Source organism: Schistocerca cancellata, chromosome 2 (assembly GCF_023864275.1).
Source record: "Schistocerca cancellata isolate TAMUIC-IGC-003103 chromosome 2, iqSchCanc2.1, whole genome shotgun sequence".
Taxonomy (NCBI): domain Eukaryota; kingdom Metazoa; phylum Arthropoda; class Insecta; order Orthoptera; family Acrididae; genus Schistocerca; species Schistocerca cancellata.
In genome coordinates, this window is record NC_064627.1 from 436,474,031 (window position 1) to 436,495,873 (window position 21,843).

The 21,843-nt window shown below is 42.1% G+C and overlaps 1 protein-coding gene across 1 annotated transcript in view; it reads left to right on the plus strand.

Moving 5' to 3' along the window:
- The window catches only part of LOC126154805 (inactive rhomboid protein 1), a 378,989-nt gene that overhangs the window by 219,047 nt on the left and 138,099 nt on the right, over window positions 1-21,843 (plus strand). Inside the window, exon 5 of the mRNA XM_049916186.1 lies at window positions 21,667-21,789. Within this exon, the coding sequence (XP_049772143.1) occupies window positions 21,667-21,789 (123 nt within the window). The remainder of the gene's footprint in view (window positions 1-21,666; window positions 21,790-21,843) is intronic.

Genomic DNA, 21,843 nt, shown 5'->3' on the forward strand with positions numbered 1-21,843 from the left:
ATCACGCGGGCCTGACCAATCATTCACGTGATTTCTATCATTTCCATACCGGCGTGGACCGTAATCTGCACGATACCTTCGGTCTTCACGTCTCTGTGGCGCCGAATTCTTCCGATTTCCGTAATTCCAGGTTCCATTACTTGGCCTTGTCGGATACGGATGCCAACTGTGTTGGTTTTGTCCATTGCCATTAAAATGATTCCCGTTACCGTTGTTTTGATTGGTTACGGAGTGTTCATTCCGATTACTTGTGCTCGGCTCTTCTTCGTATATTAGATCAATTGAGTCAAGCACGGAAAGAAAGTATTCAAGGTCGTTCTCCGGTATGGTTACCAATTTTTCGCGTAAGTTCGCGGGTAGTCTGTTTTTCAGAATTTTGAGAACGTCTACGTGCGGTATTGGATTATTCCAATAGCGCGTCTTATTCAAGTACTTTTCGAAATACTTTCTCAACCCGCCGTTTTTGAGGTTGAACGGTTGTGGGTTGAATACCTCACGTCGCAGTCTTTCTTGGACCCCAGCAGACCAATATTTCTCCAAGAAAGCCCGTTCAAATTGTTCGTAGGTGACGCACTGTTCAGCCATGTCTGTGGCCCACAAAAGTGCGTCGCCTTGTGTGAAGCCTACTACATATCTAATCTTCTGTGCCTCAGTCCAGTTTCTTGGTAAGACATTTTTAAATGCTCTTACAAATACGACTGGATGAGTTTTTCTGGATTCTGTGGAGAAAACTGGAAACTGTCTATGTTTCAACAGGCTCTCATCGACTAGAATCGTCGAGATGCAAGGCGACACGCCTACTGCCTGTTGCAGCACCGCGTTTGGCGAATAGCCATTGTTTGCCTGTGCCGGTGCGTGCACATACGCCGGACAGGGCGCGTGATGTTCTGCGTTATTGACATCGTAATCTGGCACGGGCGAATAAGTGTCGCGCTGCCTGCTGCTTGACGTAGGCAAATCATTTGAAACATTCAGTCTACCAGCAATTTCCTTGCGTATTCTATCCTCGGCTACTTTGATTTCATTACCTAATTTTTCAAACAGTTTTGTTTCCCGGTCAGTTATTGATTCATTTACATTACCGTTTTCTAAAGTTTCATTTATTTTGATAATGTCCGCCTTGATACGTCGAGTCTCCTGTTTCAGAAAACCGACTTCTTCGTTAACTTTATTAACTTGGTCAGGTATTTCTTCACATGCGGACTGTACTCTTGTTAAATTTAATTGAATAGCCTGTACTTTTTCATGTATTTCTTTTTGTACGGTTTGTGTTTGATTGTGTGTTTCTACTATTTCTGACAGTTCCTGTTCCTGTTTGTTTGTAAGATCTGACAATTTCTTTTCTAAGTCATTTGCCAATACATTGTATACACTATTGACGGTTTTGATGACTTTGTCTTCGATCTTTTGATCGATTTCATTGGTGAGTTTATTTAAGCGTTGATCGAAATGTCTGTGCATGTTCGCCAGTTTTGTGTTCGTTGTGTTGTGGCTGACTTCTAGATTCGCCAGTTTTGTGTTCGTTGTGTTGTGGCTGATCTTTAAATCAGATAATTGCTCGCTCACGTTTGACATCAGACTATATAATGCCTCAAGCGTAACTGACGAAGCTTGTGTGTTTGTATTTATGCCATTATTTGTAGCCATTGTTTCTCTACCACGATCTGATTGAATCGAAACCGGGCTAGGTTCACTGATTTCACGCGAAATATTTTCATCTGATCTGGTAATCGATGCTTCATCGACTGTGCACAAGGTTTCATTTGCAAGTGGTTCATTATTGTTAATCCCTGTGGAGTGCAATTGAATCGTATTTACTTCTACATTATGTTGTGCTGAAAAACTAATTGCGTCATCATTTACGTCACTATTGTCAGAATCGGTGACGTGTCCATGAACATTTGTCAAATTAAAGTTCTCCGATTCCATTGTGGAGATATTATTTTTATCTGTACTTTACTGTTAATCTAAATCTTTAAATTCTCTCGCAGTTGAATTAATAGAAATTACTCGCGATTGTTATTTGTTGCGCGTCGGAAATTTACAACATGGCGCACTACGTCTTCTAATTCTGCGATTGTTGAACATAAAAAGTAATTATCAGAGTGTAATTGTGTGTTGCCACAAACACTACCAGGATTTTAATATGGAAAGGAAAAGGTTCTGCTTTAAGTGGAGCTAAGCCAAGGTGCAGCCACTGCATGCGTTTGCGCTTTCCTACCTTAATTCCGGCTGAGCTGCGTCACTCACGATTACGTTAGTTTTGTAAATCCTTGTCCTTGTTCCTTCTGGTTATTGTGCCATCCGTTTATACAGTTAATATTGTTTCACCTTATTCGTCATTTTCCATGTGCGTCATGTAACAGAGAAACAGTAATTAGTACAAGTACATTTGTAGCACAACAATGAAGTACTTACTCTTTGTTCCACCAGCACTGTCCCTGTCAGCGGTCGCCAGTGTGGCGAAATAAATAAAAAAACATTTGATTTAATTGTGTTTTTTAACTTTAGAATTTTTGAAAGGCTTTTTGACGGATCGTATTGACTGGCTTGAATGCGGACAAATACAGTGCTGCGTGAAATATGCCTGTAATATAATTTACCATTCCGATTAATTACATTTTGAATTCTACGTCATTGTTGATTTAATCAGAGTTCTCACCTTAGACGTAGAATTAGTCCTTCTGCCACAATATTAATTCATCAGTCGCCATCGAAGTTCTTCTCTTTGTTGACCGTGTGTATCTTCCTAAGTCGGCATCGGTTCACTTCACGAAGACGGTGGAAACCAGGGAATACAATGCTACGTTGCTTTAAATAATTTTCGTAACACTTCGATACTTCTCACTATTTTTATTCACAAGACAATAAGACTTGCTCTGCTCGTCGCACAAACCGTAATTACTAACTACATGGCTGCCTTTCCGCACAGTCCAAAAATCACGTCCATCCTCCACGAGGCAACAATCGAAAGTGTCCCTTAGCTCCTTGGAGTATGAAACAAAAAAGAATCCAATGTGAACATTACAAAGATTATAATCTACATGCCTCTCAATTTAATCTTTGGCGCAGCTTTTAAGGTATTGTATGTCTCTGCGTCGGAATGTGTCATTACAAACTGCATAAATATTGAAGGCAGAAGAGTGGCTGCTTTACGTGGTAAAACGTGGAAAAACGTTTCGCTTGCTAAAATGGAGGGTTTTCTTGGTCTTTTACTGCTTTCTGATGTTGAGAAGAGTTGGGATGTCCCTTTTAGAGAATTATTCTTGGATGAAAAGGCAAATCCTACATATAAGGCCACCATGTCAGTAAATAGATTCAAGGATATAAGGGGAATAATTAGATTTGATGACAGGCGTACCCGTGAAGCTCGATCTGCAGATGACAAACTTGCAGCTGTTCGCTATGTATGGGAACTATTTCTTGACAAGTGTAGAAATAGAATGATTCCCAATGATTCACTCACAGTTGACGAACAGCTAGTCCCATTCCGTGGAAGATGCAGCTTCACCCAGTATATGTCCTCTAAACCAGCCAAGTATGGCATAAAAATATTTTGGTTATGTGATGCTACATCTGCATATGCTTCAGACGGAATTGTTTACACGGGAAGGAAGCCCCATGAACCTATTCAGAAAAATCTTGGATTGAATGTGGTTAATGATCTTGCTAAAAGCATTGACGGATTGTGAAAAAAATTTACTGCTGACAACTTCTTTACTAGTGTGCTGATGGCAGAAGAGATGCTTCAGAAGCAAATTACAGTGGTGGGAACAATCAAACAAAATAAACCAGAAATTCCTCATGAGATGAAACCATCTGCCTCAAGAGCGATTCATTCCTCTTTGTTTGCATTTAGAGGTGACATTACAATGGTGAGTTCTCATTAGCACAATGCATCACGACAGAAACATTGATGAAACTCATGCAAAAAAGAAACCAGATGTAATAAAGTTCTATAACCCTACAAAGGAAGGAGTAGATCAAATGGACCAGAAAATTTGTTATTACACTTGCAAGAGACAAATAAGAAGATGGCCATTTGCATTATGGATGAATATGACGGACGTCGCAGCAATGAACAGTGAAATTTTATTTTCCGCCCAACATCTGACATACCATAGCGGAAGAAGTGATAAAAGGCGTTTGTTCCTAAGAGATTTAGCAGAGGAAATGGTAAGACCACTAATGGAACTTCGTATTCAGATCCCTAATCTTCCAAAGAAAATCGTTGATGCCACGCAAAGATGTGGTGTTCAACAAGATGTCGTATTGCCAAACCAACTAATGGTTTCAGGAAAAAGAAGAAGATGCAATTATTGTCCATATAATAAACACAGGAAAAGTGCTATAACATGCATTAAGTGTAAAACCAACATTTGTAAGGAACACAGTGGCATTCTTTGTGCTTCTTGTTTGTGATATGTTGAAAATTAAGAAAAATGCTATTTTATGTGAACAATGAATAATAACTTTTTGTTAAAATATTGCCATATACATAATATTGTGAATAATGAGTATGTTTTAATTGAAGAAATTGGTTGTAATAAATGTTATAAAATGTAAACTGCAACTTATAAGTGAATTAATAAAATTATTTGTATATGTTGTATGTAAATGGATGTAACTAATAAAAATCCACTCTTAAGAGCTTTTTTAAAAATTAATAAAATTTTATCAGGCCTACCAGATCCTGTTACTGTATCTTAGGAATCTTTCAATATGACAATAAATTTGACAGAAATAAATTTAACTCCAGATTATGATTATATGAAAAGAGGAAAATTTTAAATTAGGGCAGGGCCTTGGAGGCCCCGCATATGCATTCATGTGTGTTTTCGGCACCATGCATCCTAGGGTTAATCTGCCAGGAAGTTTCATATCAGCGCACACTCCGCTGCAGAGTGAAAATCTCTTTCTCTGCCATAGTTGTTATCCTCCACCAAGTCTTTCATAGCGATCTGTTTATCAAATAAACTAAAGCCCTCCACGTTCCTACCAATAATTCGAAGTAAAGGTTCAAGCTGTATGATCATTCGACTTTATATCACCAGCTATTGTTCCTCTTGATTAGTTTACAGATATGAGTGCTTCCAGTTGTGATTCATTAGTCGTATAATGAAATGTTACTACGATTTTACATGTCAAGCAGAACACAAATGTATGCTTCCTTGCGTTCGCAACAGTAGGTTGCTATTTTTCCACATCATATTTTGCTGACGCCTTCCAAATATTCCCGCGCGGAAAGTACGACATGACGTTTCACTGACATTATATTTTGGACCTATTTGGTTGCACAAGAAAAAAATTAATTTTCCATCTTTAGTCACTTGCGTTTCTTCCTGTCCTTTCCACATTTAAAATGCTAACCGTTTATCTGTCAGATCAAAAATAGATATTTACAAAGGTGTATTACACTAATAGATTTTCAAATGGTTCAAATGGCTCTGAGAACTATGGGACTTAACATCTGAGGTCATCAGTCTCCTAGAATTTAGAACAAGATAAACCTAACTAATCTAAGGACATCACACACATCCATGCCCGAGGCAGGATTCGAACCTGCGACCGTAGCAGTCGCGCGGTTCCGGACTGCAGCGCCTAGAACCGCTCGGCCACCATGGACGATTTTCGTAACAGTGTGAATTACTCAAATGCCATCCTTAAAACACTCTACATTTCTCTTTACAGCAGGTCTGTCATGTGACCTATAGAGTGTTTGTCATTATTGAATGAATATGGTGACTCAGATACTATGAATCGGACCAAGACAAACTATATCCACAGCAGCAATTTGGGTGCAACACGTCGTGTAATTACCCAGCGATTTTAAGTAGCGGTCTTACACTGCTGCCTGAGATAGAAAAATTTGCACGGAATTCCTATACTTAGAAAAAAAAATACAAGTGCATTACCCTGCTTGCCACATTTGCTTACTATTTTCCTACTGTTCCTTGCTATTCAATCAGTGTGTACACGGCGTGCAGTAAACACCTGCCGCCAACCTAAGCCGCTGTATTAGTAGCAGGCGCACGTACAAGTACTCGTGTAGGTGTTGGGCAGCTGTGACTAGCAAATAGGCCACGCACATTAATCTTGCGACGTAACACGTCTGCTTCCAGCAAGTTTGATAGCCCGTGGACGCAACTTTCACGAGTTGGGCATAAATTCCGCTAGGATCGTAAGTTCGAGGAAAGTGGTGGGATTAGTAGCAAGTGGCGTAGGCGGCAGTTTCTTGCCCAGAATTTCCATCGTGACTGCATCGCAAACAAGGATCCGGCAATACGGCTGGGTAGCAATACTTGCTTGCTGCCGCACTGCTATACTCCTCACTTCACTCCTTGCAGAAGATCGTAGCATCTAATTCTTTTCTTTGTCGTAAACGATTTTTGTTCTGCCTCGGACTGAAACCTTAATCAGCTGGATCTGTTGTATGTTAAACTCGAAACTTAATTTCATTGGTACTAATGTCTCATAGCTTTTAACAAGAATCTTAAAATCGCACGTTCTGCGATTTGCCGAAATTTTCCAGCGAGCAAATTTTCAAATTTTCATTTCACTCGGAAAATACGCCACAGTTTTTTTTTTTTTTTTTTTTTTTTTTACAACTTTATGGCGAGAGCACTTTGAGACGATGTGCACTGCTACGATTTAAAATAGTAACAGCAGTAATTTTACTCGTTGTGCGTATACGGTTAGTGGAAGAAAACATGATTAAATTTGTGCAAGATTTGGGAGCTTAGGATGAGCGAACCTTAATACTCAAAGGTACCTTCTCTGACATGAACTCTTGTTCTAATCCGGCAGGGTATCGAGTCGAACTAAGCTCGGATGACAGATAAGAGTACATCACTCCATGTTGCTCAGAGCCAGCGAGATATACGGACCCCAGGGCGTAGGTCGCAGCACGTGACATTACAGATCTTACCAGATGCAGGGACTGCCTCCTAATGCTGGCCGGGGTTGTTCAAATGGTTCAAAGGGCTCTGAGCACTATGGGACTTAACATCTGAGGTCATCAGTCCCCTAGAACTTAGAACTACTTAAACCTAACTAACCTAAGAACATCACACACTTATATGCCCGAGGCAGGATTCGAACCTGCGACTGTAGCGGTCGTGCGGTTCCAGACTGTAACGCCTAGAACCACTCGGCCACCCCGGCCCGCCGGCCGCGGTGGCCGAGCGCTTCTAGGCGCTTCAGTTCGGAACCGCACGACTACTACGGTCGCAGGTTCGAATCCTGCCTCGGGCATGGATGTGTGTGATGTCCTTAGGTTAGTTAGGTTTAAGTAGTTCTAAGTTCCAGGGGACTGATGACCTCAGAAGTTAAGCCCCATAGTGCTCAGAGCCATTTGAACCAAAGCCTCCTAAAGTGAGCGAGATATTATATGAGACTACTTCAGGACTTCGCAACTGCGTGTTTAAATAGACTCACTCTCCCAGTAACAGATGACAGAGTTTAGGAGTTTATTGGGCTCCTTTCCATAGACAAACTGATTTCCCACCTGGCCCTGGACGTAGCCAAGCGTTCGCGATGTATGTCAGGCAAGGCAACTAGTGTGACGTCCCAAGTTCGTTGCGGAGTCCGTATTTCTCGTGGACCTCGATGTTGCTTCAAGTCTATGCCAGAGTTCATCAATCGTAGTGGCGGCGTGCTTGTCTCCCGGCAGTCCATAAAGAAATTTTTTCACTGGGTGAAGATATGGAAAATGTACTATCCATGGCAACAGTTGAATACCCTCTGTAAGTACGTAGTCAGGACAGCACTGGCAACGTGCAGTCTTGCGTTATCTTGTTGAAAGCCGTATGGCGATGAGAAATGCAATCGGGTAGCGTTCGTTCTCATCGGTGTCTGCACACAGGGATACGTCTACCGCTACGTCGTAGGCAGAACGGGAATATATCTGAAAGCCAACGTGTTACCACCTTTGTGTCCAGTGTCGTCATTGTGTGCGCTATTGTCGCACTCCCGCGTCACCGCGTCAAGGCAAGCCGTGACACAGGTCTTCATATTGATAATCGTTAGCGCTCCAGACTTCGTCGTACAGTACGCTTAGATACCTGTCATGCTGCAAACAAGCCCATTTCGTGACTCAAGGCACGTAACGTAGCTGTACGATCTTGCACAGCCGACCGAACAATACGTTTGTCCTCTCGGCCGCTAGTCGCGTGGGACCGTTCAGGTCCTGCATGACACTGGGCATGAATATTCTGTCGCTGTCGAATTCTGACAAGTGCTGGTAAACGTTTCCTATTATTTCAAGAGCCACAGCACGATGTTCTCACAAACAAATAACATCCAAATTGATATTTCTTTATTATAAACCTGCGCAGCAATCTTTCCTTACATGCGCAATGTACATGTTGTTACTTCTACCTACTTTGTGCAGCTGTGCTGAAATGACAGTTATTTGTATTGTTCCTTCTTCTCTCAAGGTGGAAACTACTTGTAGGAAAGCTACTATACAGAAAATGATAACAAAAACTTAAAGCGCTAACACTAATGTCCGATTTTCGAGTCGGGAGAATTAGTACGAAGGAAAAAAAAAATCAAGTGATGTATTTTTTCCTTTATATGCCTAAATGTTTAGAATTCTATAAGTATCTTTAGTTAAATGAAGTGTGGAAATGTCAAACGTTCTAAGTAGCAAAGCACACATTTGTCAGTAAATTCAAAAAACTAAGGTATTTCTTTTTGTACATAGGCCCTACCTTATTCGTATAAAAAAATTAGAAGGTATTCCGATACCATACAATTATCCCTCTTACCTCACCACTGCCAAAAAATAGCGAGAAACATTAGGAAATGTTAATTTATTAAGATCGTTTAGGTGTCATACCAGTGAACGTAACTGGTTCTGTCAATAAAAGTTATTGTTTCAAGTGCCGTTAATACTGGGGCACAATGTTTTTTATGATAATAGAAGTTCGGAAGAGCGTGAAGAATTTGACAGAGCACTGAAAGACCTGAGTCGAAACAAAGCCCCCGGAGTAGACAACATTCCATTGGAACTACTGACGGCCTTGGGAGAGCCAGTCCTGACAAAACTCTACCATCTGGTGAGCAAGATGTATGAAACAGGCGAAATACCCTCAGACTTCAAGAAGAATATAATAATTCCAATCCCAAAGAAAGCAGGTGTTGACAGATGTGAAAATTACCGAACAATCAGTTTAATAAGCCACAGCTGCAAAGTACTAACACGAATTCTTTACAGACGAATGGAAAAATTAGTAGAAGCCGACCTCAGGGAAGATCAGTTTGGATTCCGTAGAAATACTGGAACACGTGAGGCAATACTGACCTTACGACTTATCTTAGAAGAAAGATTAAGGAAAGGCAAACCTACGTTTCTAACATTTGTAGACTTAGAGAAAGCTTTTGACAATGTTGACTGGAATACTCTCTTTCAAATTCTAAAGGTGGCAGGGGTAAAATACAAGGAGCGAAAGGCTATTTACAATTTGTACAGAAAGCAGATGGCAGTTATAAGAGTCGAGGGACATGAAAGGGAAGCAGTGGTTGGGAAGGGAGTAAGACAGGGCTGTAGCCTCTCCCCGATGTTATTCAATCTGTATATTGAGCAAGCAGTAAAGGAAACAAAAGAAAAATTTGGAGTAGGTATTAAAATCCGTGGAGAAGAAATAAAAACTTTGAGGTTCGCCGATGACATTGTAATTCTGTCAGAGACAGCAAAGGACTTGGAAGAACAGTTGAATGGAATGGACAGTGTCTTGAAAGGAGGATATAAGATGAACATCAACAAAAGCAAAACAAGGATAATGGAATGTAGTCGAATTAAGTCGGGTGATGCTGAGGGAATTAGATTAGGAAATGAGACACTTAAAGTAGTAAAGGAGTTTTGCTATTTGGGGAGCAAAATAACTGATGATGGTCGAAGTAGAGAGGATATAAAATGTAGACTGGCAATGGCAAGGAAAGCGTTTCTGAAGAAGAGAAATTTGTTAACATCGAGTATAGATTTAAGTGTCAGGAAGTCATTTCTGAAAGTATTTGTATGGAGTGTAGCCATGTATGGAAGTGAAACATGGACGGTAAATAGTTTGTACAAGAAGAGAATAGAAGCTTTTGAAATGTGGTGCTACAGAAGAATGCTGAAGATTAGATGGGTAGATCACATAACTAATGAGGAAGTATTGAATAGGATTGGGGAGAAGAGAAGTTTGTGGCACAACTTGACCAGAAGAAGGGATCGGTTGGTAGGACATGTTCTGAGGCATCAAGGGATCACCAATTCAGTATTGGAGGGCAGCGTGGAGGGTAAAAATCGTAGGGGGAGACCAAGAGATGAATACACTAAGCAGATTCAAAAGGATGTAGGTTGCAGTAGGTACTGGGAGATGAAGAAGCTTGCACAGGATAGAGTAGCATGGAGAGCTGCATCAAACCAGTCTCAGGACTGAAGACCACAACAACAACAACAACAACAGAAGTACGGAGATAGAGCAGTAACGTTTGAACTTGTGGAACTGTAGTCAACAAAAACCGTTTCTCATGCCTTTTAAATTCACAAGAAAGTAAAGAAAAAATCCTTCATTATTAACTTCTGTTTCTCGCACAACTTCATTCTTGAGATCAGACACACAAAGTTTACTGTAGAGCTCCCTGTACTGTTGAAAAAGAAATGGCTTTTCATAAATTTTTTTCCAGACCGACATTCTCCTTACATTACAAAGAAATTTTATTGAGACAAACAAAACTTTACATGCACTCTGCTAACGCATTGCGCTTGGAACTACAGAATGAAGTATGTATTGCTTGGCTCTAAGATGATGATGGTATTTGGGGCGCTCAGCTGCTCGGTTATCATTAATGATGATGAAATGATGAGAACAACACAAACACCCAGTCATCTGAGGCATTTGAAAATCCCTAACACCGCTGGGAATCGAACCCGGGATCCCGTGCTTGGGAAACGAGAACGCGACCGCGAGACCAGGAACTGCGGACTTAGCGCTAAGACAAAGGGACTTTCTGCATAATTTGGCATTTGGGACATTTAGTAGAGTTATGCTTAACAATAACTTGTGGTGCGCGTATATTTGAAGAGAGGACAAGTGAAAACTTCTCTGTGCCATTTTTCACAAAAACGTGTTTTCAGTGTCATTAACACCTTTTTGTGAAAAATGGCACACATAATTTTTCACATGTCCTCTCTTCAAATATACGCGCACCACAAGTTATTGTTAAGCATATGTCGGTGAATTAGCTGCTAAAGGCAGTTACATTCTCGCATATAAGGTTATGGGTGGAATTTGGACTGAATTCCAAGAACCGATAGTTGCTTTTGAATGTTGCTCTTCCTTAACTATTTTTCCTCCTCCAGTTTCGATTAGGAAGTTGAAGGTACGAGACCGTGGAGTGCGACGGGGTACAGTTGAAATGCACAAGTCGCAATAACAATTGTTTATTAACGATTTGAGAAACAGAACTAAATACAGTTTAGACGAATGTCCACATTACTTTGTTACAAACAGAAAAGTCAGTGCTTGAAGTTGCGTGGAATGTACCTACAACGACATAGTCCGTGACTCGTAGCAGGCGCAGAGTAGAAAGGTGACACGGGTGAACAACGACAGTATTAAGCTGGCGAGATGAGCCCTTGAAGACAACTTGTACTTCCGGGACGTGAGGCGTCGGCAGCCAATGAGAGTGCGTCTCATATCTGAAGTTTAGTGACGTTCTAAGCTTTTCTGGGGTACTGGCTAACATCAAACCTCGTTTAAGAGTAATAGTCTGAGAAAACTTGGATACCACTTCTACGTTGCTTGCAAGGTCAAGGTCCCGGGTTCGAATACCTATCCGGTAGACAGTCTTAATCTGCCAGGAAGTTTCAGAATACCGCACACTCCGTTGAAGATTTATTCATGCTTGAGGCAATTGATTTGGCTATTGCTCCATGATATTTTTTCTTCCAGCGGCGCATGCCCAGTAAGGTATGCAGGAGAGCTTGTGAGACGTTTGGAATGTATGACAGAAGTACTGGCGGAATAGAAGCTGTGAGGACGGTTCGTGAGTCGGTACTGATTAATTTCTTGCGAATACATGGAATCACGCCCTTACCAAGACCTGACTTCCAACTAAACTTGTAAAACTGGAACAGTCCAGTAGTTCAAGAAAGAAGTACTTCCTCTTCGGGACCGAAATCATTTCTTCGTGTCGAATTATTTGTTTATACTGGGAACTATGGAAGTGCCACGTACATTTTAAGGCGTTGCAAGCAATTGACCAAACAGTTCACTCAAAAAATAGACCTAAGATCCTTAAAAAACGTTCTACTGAAGACGGAAGTGCAAGCACTTAACAGTTTACACAATTTATGAAGTAGGATTATTGCTGTTACTCTGATGTGATTTATTTAAGAAAACACAACAGGGAGCGTCGCCCATGCATGGCAAGGTTACAGGTACGAATCCCAATCCGGCACAATGTTTTAATCTGTCAGAAAGTTTCGAAATGGCATTTGTCTGAGATCTGAATTACTAGAAAAACTGACTTTATTTAATGACACAGATGCACAGCTGGTCGTCTGATTTCTAAAAAGCACTTGACTATGATCTGACAAAAATTCTGGAATATTTTAATTTAGATAAATGACTGGATCTGGGCTGGCAATGACTTAAGGGCAAATTATACTTTTATAGTTGACTGGTAAAAACAACTATATTCTGAAATTTTTTTGCGTTATTGATAAAGATCTACAATCCATTACACGGGAAAATTGAATATATTAGAAATCTGCGTTAACTGGTGCTGACGAAACACAAAAGAAGAGATTGAAATAAATTCATATTAACATCTCAGACAAGTGACTTAACTACGCGCATGCCAATAAAAATAATAAAATTTACCTTACAATGAATGGTGGACTTAATTACACTGTTGGTTTTTCTTAGATTAACAATTATTCATTTGTTCATCAGCATTTCATTCCATGGTATCATTTAGCTCTGCGGTTGATCACAATTATTATTCAGTTCCGTATAATAAAATTTTACAATTTGTTCTGCACTGTGACTTTAACAACTACTAACTATAAACTCCGCTGTACCAGCGACAGACTACATCTACACTGTAGCAGCGAGCGACTGCAACTGCGGCAGAGACTGCTTTGACCTGCGACCCTATTGCAGCTCTCTTTTAACAGGGGCAAGGATATTTTATGTCTCAGGCAGCCCCTGTGAATTGTCGTTCTGAATTGTCGTTCTAGCAAGTGAGTAATACATAGAGATTACATTTGCTCCAGCCGGGTGGTGAATCCCTTACAACGTCACATAAATTACCGAATATCTTAATTTTCAGTTCCAACTTGCAGTTAAAAATATTATCATTAATTTTAAAATAATATAAATGTAGGCCAGATTGCCGTCTATTTATGCAGCTTCATATATATGATGCTTCATGCATTATTTTGTGACGTTCACAAGTACTGCTCTTAAAGACCAGAGCATGACAACAAAAAGTCATTTCTCTACGCAAACACCAGGTCTGATCGTTCAGCAGGACCACCGCTAAATTCCTGGTCATTCTTCTCCAGCTAAGCAAGCGAACTATCTCTACATCTGAACCTTTGTTTCCCATAAACGTTTTGTGTCTTATAATTGGTTCAGAGGCGTTACTGTTTTTCCGAACACTCGTGTATTAGGAAGGTACTGTGAGGCCAACTGGAGAAAATGCGAGGTCATCCACATGGGTACTAAAAGAAATCCGATAAATTTTGGGTATACGGTAAATCCCACAAATGTAAGGGCTGTCAATTCGACTAAATACGTAGGAATTACAATTAAGAGCAACTTAAATTGGAAAGACCACATTGATGATATTGTGGGGAAGGAGAAACAAAGACTGCGATTTGTTGGCAGAACACTTAGAAGATGCGACAAACCCACTAAAGAGACAGCCTACATTACAATTGTCCGTCCTCTGCTAGAATATTGCTGCGCGGTATGAGATCCTTACCAGGTAGGCTTGACGGAGGACATAGAAAAACTGCGAAGAAGGGCAGCTCGTTTCGTGTTATCGCGCAATAGGGGTGAGAGTGCCACTTATATGATACGCGAGTTGGGGTGGCGGTCACTGAAACAAAGGCGGTTTTCTTTGCGGCGAAATCTGTTTACGAAATTTCAATCACCAACTTTCTCTACCGAATGCGAAAATATTTTGTTGACACTCACCTACGTAGGGAGAAATGATCATCATAATAAAATAAGAGAAATCAGAGCTCGAACGGAAAGATTTAGGTGTTCCTTTTTCCCACGCGCCATTCGAGAGTGAAATGGTAGAGAAGTAGTATGAAAACGGTTCGATGAACCCTCTGCCAGGACTTAAGTGTGAATTGCAGAGTAACGATGTAGATGTAGATGTAGACTCGTAACTGTACACTGCATTCGGTACAAGCGTCATTTCACGTCCGAAGGGTAAGAGGCCGGTTCGAGTGGTGGTGCTGCGTGCAACCAAGCAGCAGCTTCCGCAATCCCCCCCCCCCCCCGCCCAGTGACAACGTGAAGGTGGTGCGCCGCGGTTTCCGCTACGTCACACGAAACTAAGGCAGCATCTGCACAGTCGGTCCTACTCTCAGCTCGTAGCGAGTAACACAGCCTGCACCACGCACATTGTGGGAGCCGACGGGTATCAGTTGGCGAAACCTACCCACTGTCGAGTGCAGGTCCCCATAAATTTCAGAAAAATTGCATGATTTATTCAAGAGAAAAAGCTTCATAAATTGAGCTCGTCAGTAACCGGCTACTCTGGTCGTTATGCAAGTAGTTATTCGGCTTGGCATTGAGAGAGAGAGAGAGAGAGAGAGAGAGAGAGAGAGAGTTGTTGGTAACCTCCTGAGGGATATCGTTCTCAATTCTGTCCAATGGGCGCTTTAGATAGTCAAAATCCCAAGGTGGTTGGAGGATCCTGGCCATAATACTCCTAACGTTCTCAATTGGGGAGAAAACCGGCGACCATGCTGGCCAACGTAGGGTTCGGCAAGCGCGACGACGAGCAGTAGAGACCCCCGCCGTGTGCGGGAGGGCTGAAATGGAAGACCAGGATGGCTCGCCATGAGGGGCGACTAAACGGGGCACAGAATATCGTCGATGTACCGCTGTGCTGTAAGAGTGCCGCGGATGACAAGGAGGGGGGTCCTGCTGTGAAATGATGTGGCACTCCAGACAACCACTTCTGGCTGTCGTGCCGTATAACGGCAATCAGGCTGGTCTCCCACCGCTGCCTCCGGCGTCTCCAGACACGCCTTCACTGGTCATCGGCGCCTGGAATCTCACTGACTGGAGTATAGCTGCCTTCTGTGATGACCCCCGTTTCGAACTGGGCTCCGATGGGAAATTATGGTGATTACTTAATGTAGTTCCGGTTTCGGCTCTGATCTGGTCTGTCAAAGTAGATACGAACCTTCACAGATGTCTTCAATCTTATTTTGTCGCTTCCTCATTCAGCTCTCACCGAGCTGCAGAAGGGAGTCGGCATAACACCAAGGGGCACGAATTCCGTCGCCGATGCCCAAGACATAAACATGGCTGTTGTACACGTGCCTGTCATCTGTCACCAATTCCCACGGGGACTCGCTCACTCATTCATGCACAACAGAATCATAACAATTTTTATGGCTGCCCAGGAGGGGCAACCATAATTTGGATATGTGACCAGGTTGTGACTAAAACCTGGTGGCAGGAAAACGATTAGTGACAAATAAGCGCCAGCTAATATAAAACAGTTACTTAGCTGTATTGACAGCGAAGAGTGTACCGTAGATACAGTTCCAATTAGCGCCCAAAGAATATTCCTGATTCGTGGCCTAAGTCGTTATACAATACTGAATCACACAGCGAGCTAGCTAACCAGACAACGAAAGACGGCACTGACGACTGCAACGAGCTGTCTGCAAGACTCCCTGACTCGGGGCCAGCGCTCCTGTTATAGCGTGTAGCCAGAGGGCGCTGTAAGCCCCAGCTCAGCAATGGCGCGACGTCTTCGGTCGGCGGCAACGCCATGCGCCGCCGGCGGTCGCGACGGGAAACTGCGGCAAGCGAGGCGACGGCAGGGCGCGCGCGCTATTCGGTTGGGTCCGCGGACACAACGATAATTTAACATTTGTCTGTGGAAAAAGAAAACCCATGACGACTTGATAATTCTGCGTTCAGTTTTTACACAACGTACTAACTGTAGTACACTCGGAAGAATACAGTTACCATATGTTGTAGGTATGTACATCTATAATCAATCAAAAACACATCAGCAGAAAAACCAAAATACCATTTTCAGCACTATAAAAATTGGAAAAAAGTTGACATTTTAATGTCGCTAAATGTTCTCTCCAGATTGGGGACTTTCCCAACGTCTATGATTGCAGTACACTACCACATGCAGTCACAAAGCTACGACATCTCCGTTCCGGTTAGCACGCAGCACAATAATGTGACAAATTGAGAGAGACGAGGATTACCTTGCTGCAATCCTAGGCTGCTAACAGTTGATTTTATCGGTCAATTTGAGGTTTGTTCGTGGAGGTTTCTCACATTCATCTGGTCATATAATGGTCCTGGGCTACACTTTGGGCGGCAAACGCAAAAAAGTATCTTTCGAAACACATTTTCTTCGACTTTACTATTGCCAGTAATGCAATAAATCAGTTAACTTAAAGTATCTGATTTTCTGTAAACAAATATTTCTAGATAACAACAAAGTTGAATAAGCTTTTTTTAAAATTTTATTCCCTGTTTTTTTTTTTTTATTTTGAGGGATATTAAGGATATCCAGCACATTTTTTCAAACATTCTGACTTTTTGTGCTCTTCCAGATTTTTTGCAATTGATTATTCTGAGTTTAAACGTGTGAGAATGTGCAAGGGCTGTTCGAAAAGGAAGGCCCAATAGGTCGCTTAATGGTAACGACAGTAAAAATCCGATGAAGCTTTGCACAAATGTTCTGGGCAGTGTCTCTAGTACACCAGTCGATCGCGTCACTTCGCTCTTTTCAGTTATGAGCACATTAAGATGCCTAGATCAATAGTGCCTCCCGCCAAGTATGGGTGCCCACTGCGAGGTTTCACCTGATTCCTTGCAACCCCACATAAGGTACCTGTCATACATTTCCTTCTTCATGACAACTCTCGGCCCCACATTGCAGGGGCAACGAGGACGCCCCTGCAGCGTTTTCCGCGGGAATTGTTTGGTCACCCGTCTCCCTCTGATGCTCCACGAACCGCTGTCAGTGATGACAACATTTTGGCACAGACAACGAACTGCAGACCAGCGTAGAGAAGTGGCGGAAAGCGGAGGTGGCTACCTTCTTTGACGAGGGCATTGGAAAATTGGTACAACGCTACGACAGATGTCGTAAGTCGGAACGGAGTCTATTTAGAGAAATAGCTGGAAGGTGTAGCAAACTGTTGCAAATAAAAAAGTTGTGGTTTTCACTGTGGTTTCCATTTCGCGACCTTACTTTCCGCATAGTCCCCGTAATTTCATATCGTTGGATCAAAGAGGTGGCATCCGTTTTCACATTAACAACATAAAAGACGTACTTTGCATATACTATTGCAATATGCTTACTACTTGAGTACAAAAGTAATCTACCATTAAAATACCAAGTAGATAACTACCAAATTATTGAGAGACAGTAAATTTTGCGTTATTCTTGTCAAATTCAGTTGGCGGAAGCCTACCGTGAGGTACACTACGTATATGACATAGTAAATGGTAGGATTACTGGTAGTATTGGTAGCACTGGTAGGGAGAGGAACATAAATGAATGTGTAAGAGTGTCTGAGAGCTAACGACATGTTATTTTGTTTGTTTGTTTGGTTGGTTGTTTGTTTGCTTTGTATATAATTAGAACCACACATCGTACAGTCTTAGTCCATTGTGCATTTTACTATATACTTACAAAACATAAAATGTCTTTTATAAGTAATAAAAATTAGTTGAGCGCATAACTTCTGCGCATTTATGTATCCAAAGCTACTACTTTTGACACAAGTACAGTTTACATACACAGATGTAAAAAAATCTGTGTAATAATTGTTGTTATTGTGTACTGAATAGAACGTTCATCATCATGATGAAAGGGAAGAGTTTCCCATTATTATTGATAAGTGCGAAAATTGTTTATGAATATCAGAAACATGTTCTATCTAAGCTCGACGAAGTACTGGAGCGATGTTTGATTGGATTTTGTTTCGCAGTTTTTTATTTTATCCTTTACGAGGAAATTACGTCGCCTAGCGTCGCCAATGTGATGAATCTGTAATTTTTTAAATTTTTACAACATTCTTTGTTTCACGTTATAAATCAACAATTTTCGAACAAAACCTGAACTAAACATTGACAATTTTAGTTTTACTATAGATACAGTTTATTTTTAAGTAACGGACAGGAGGATAATTATGTAGAACAAAAATGATTCGAGGATTACGCAGCCCTTTACATACCCGCATTCAGTTTCTCGACCAGTGGTCGTCAAATTTTTTTGATGGAGACAGGGTTGGTATGGGCTGGTGGGGTGGTGGGAATTGGAGAAAAATTCAGTTTTCACCAAACCATCATTATGGACAGAAGCATACCACGTTCAAATTTGTTATAAGATGTCATCCCAAATATTTTGAAGTTAACTACATACGTTTTTCTGAAGAACCAATTTTTAGTACCTATGGGGGTACTGTGGTCAGTACCATCGCAACAGGATCTCATGTTTTTTGTTCTGATTTCCGGCCACATTTTCTAGTCATTTCACACCCTAGTGTCTGAAGCAATGCCAAGCGGCTGCTGCAGACCGTTTTCAATCGGACATTTGCATTAGGCCAAATAGAACAGATACGATTGAAAAAATATAACTTAATTAATTCAAAATTGTTAAAAGGGATACAATGCTGGACATAAAAGTATATTAACCGGACGCCATGTGGGCGTTAGTGCTCCACAGGAGAAACTATCAAAATGAAATAAATAACAAGCAGCTACATTTGTAGGCTTTTGGAGTTTGTTGAAACACTGATGCTGTAGAAAACTACTACTCTCTATGAGTGTGAGATAATAAGGATAATATAAAAGGCTTACCTTACACCAGACGCATCAAAATCAAAACATTTACTAAAAAACTGACAGAACAAGCTTCCGCTATCAGTCTTAATGACAACAATGGCCCTGTGTATTAGGATTATTGCGACCAGTTCTCGACAGGCAGTAACACTGTTAGAGACATAAAACATGCAATGGCCACTTTTCCCAACCTGGCCACTAGACCACACTTTCCCCTACCGATATTTCTATTACTTGGTAACCTACATAATCATAATTTAATATTTATATAAACTGATAACAGTAACTGCAAATAACAGACACGACCACAAAAGTTTACTAAAACTTTTTAATGTAATTTATCTTTTACTCATTACATTGTATTATAACAGACTTGACTTGATTTCGTACTGCTTGGACAAACATGTATCATATTTGAAGACGGCCATCTCTATACTGCGCATTAACGAATCAATGCTACTTCCGTCTGACCTTTTACATCACAGTAGCTGGCAGGTGCTGGTTGCGCACGAATGTGGGTTGTCTTGCTCTGGAAGACAAACAACAAAATATCCCCCCTCTCACTTCTATTAACCCCGCAGTGGCTCCGCTATATACCGCTCTGCCACTGTCGCAAACAATGAACTTAGCTCAATGCCGAATTCACCAACTTCAGTTAAAATTAAGCACATCTTAAAATATTACTACCCCTGTAAGTACTTTTTGTTCATTACTGAGCAAGAAATTAATAACGTTAGTTCAAGTTTCTGGATTCAGCTGTTAGCTACTGAAAGCATATTACTATAATATACGGCTGAGTAGCCCGGGCCGTAGTAACACTTGTTTCGGGCCGTATGCGGCCCTGGAGCCGCAGTTTGACGACCATTGTTCTAGACTTTTCACCGCTTCCGGTTTCTAGGGAAACCTAAGAGTACACCGATAGCATACGCAAACAAAGCGATCGAAAGGAGGTAACGCCCGGTAGGTATACAACATACCTAACATATAGGTAATGCCGTTGCAATCTTAACTTGCCAAATTTACACTACTGGCCATTAAAATTGCTGCACCAAGAAGAAATGCAGATGATAAACGGGTATACATTGGACAAATATATTATACTAGAACTGACATGTGATTGCATTTTCACGCAATTTGGGTGCATAGATCCTGAGAAATCAGTACCCAGAACAACCACCTCTGGCCGTAATAACGGCCTTGATACGCCTGGGCATTGAGTCAAACAGAGCTTGGATGGCGTGTACAGGTACAGCTGCCCATGCAGCTTCAACACGATTCCACAGTTCTTCAAGAGTAGTGACTGGCGTATTGTGACGAGCCAGTTGCTCGGCCACCATTGATCAGACGTTTTCAATTGGTGAAAGATCTGGAGAATGTGCTGGCCAGGGCAGCAGTCGAACATTTTCTGTATGCAGAAAGGCCCGTACAGGACTTGCAACATGTGGTCATGCATTATCCTGCTGATATGTAGGGTTTCGCAGGGATCGAATGAAGGGTAGAGCCACAGGTCGTAACACATCTGAAATGTAACGTCCACTGTTCAAAGTGCCGTCAATGCGAACAAGAGGTGACCGAGATGTGTAACCAATGGGACCCCATACCACCACGCCGGGTGATACGCCAGTATGGCGATGATGAATACACGCTTCCAATGGGCGTTCACCGCGATGTCGCCAAACACGGATGCGACCATCATGATGCTGTAAATAGAACCTGGATTCATCCGAAAAAAAAAATGACGTTTTGCCATTCGTGCACCCAGGTTCGTCGTTGAAGTACGCAATCGCAGGCGCTCCTGTCTGTGATGCAGCGTCAAGGGTAACCGCAGCCATGGTCTCCGAGCTGATAGTCCATGCTGCTGCAAATGTCGTCGAACTGTTCGTGCAGATGGTTGTTGTCTTGCAAACGTCCCCATCTGTTGACTCAGGGATCGAGACGTGACTACACGATCCGTTACAGCCATGTGGATAAGATGCCTGTCATGCGAGGCCGTTGGCATCCAGCACGGCGTTCCGTATTACCCTCCTGAACCCACCGATTCCATATTCTGCTAACAGTCATTGGATCTCGACCAACACGAGCAGCAATGTCGCGACACGATAAATCGCAATTGCGATAAGCTACAATCCGACCTTTATCAAGGTCGGAAACGTGATGGTACGCATTTCTCCTCCTTACACGAGGCGGCACAACAACGTTTCACCAGGCAACGCCGGTCAACTCCTGTTTGTGTATGAGAAATCGGTTGGAAACGTTCCTCATGTCAGCACGTTGTAGGTGTCGACACCGGCGCCAACCTTGTGTGTATGCTCTGAAAGCTAATCATTTGCATATCACAGCATCTTCTTCTTGTCGGTTAAAATTCGCGTCTGTAGCAAGTCATCTTCGTGGTGTAGCAATTTTAATGGCTAGTAGTGTACTAGGAAAACTACCGTAGTCTACGCCTGCTTATGATAGTCTACGGTAGCCTACGGTGGTTTTACAACTCTAGGTAACAGCTTTCCTGGAGCTTCAGTGTCTGGAGCCGTTTATTCGGGTGTTAAGAGACGCCTTTAGTCCCGGCTGTCTTTCGACTCCCCCGACTGGTGTGTTGCAGACGTTGACGAAGCACCGGCGGCGGCCGCCGTCGCGCAGCCGGCAGCACATGCGGAGTTACTCGCTGCCTGCCGTCGCTAACGCAGTCGCCGACACCCGCTCGCCGCCCCTGTTCGCCGACGAGGTAAGTACCTGGCCGCACAGCATCGCATGGCCCCGCCCACAAGCAAGGTGCTTT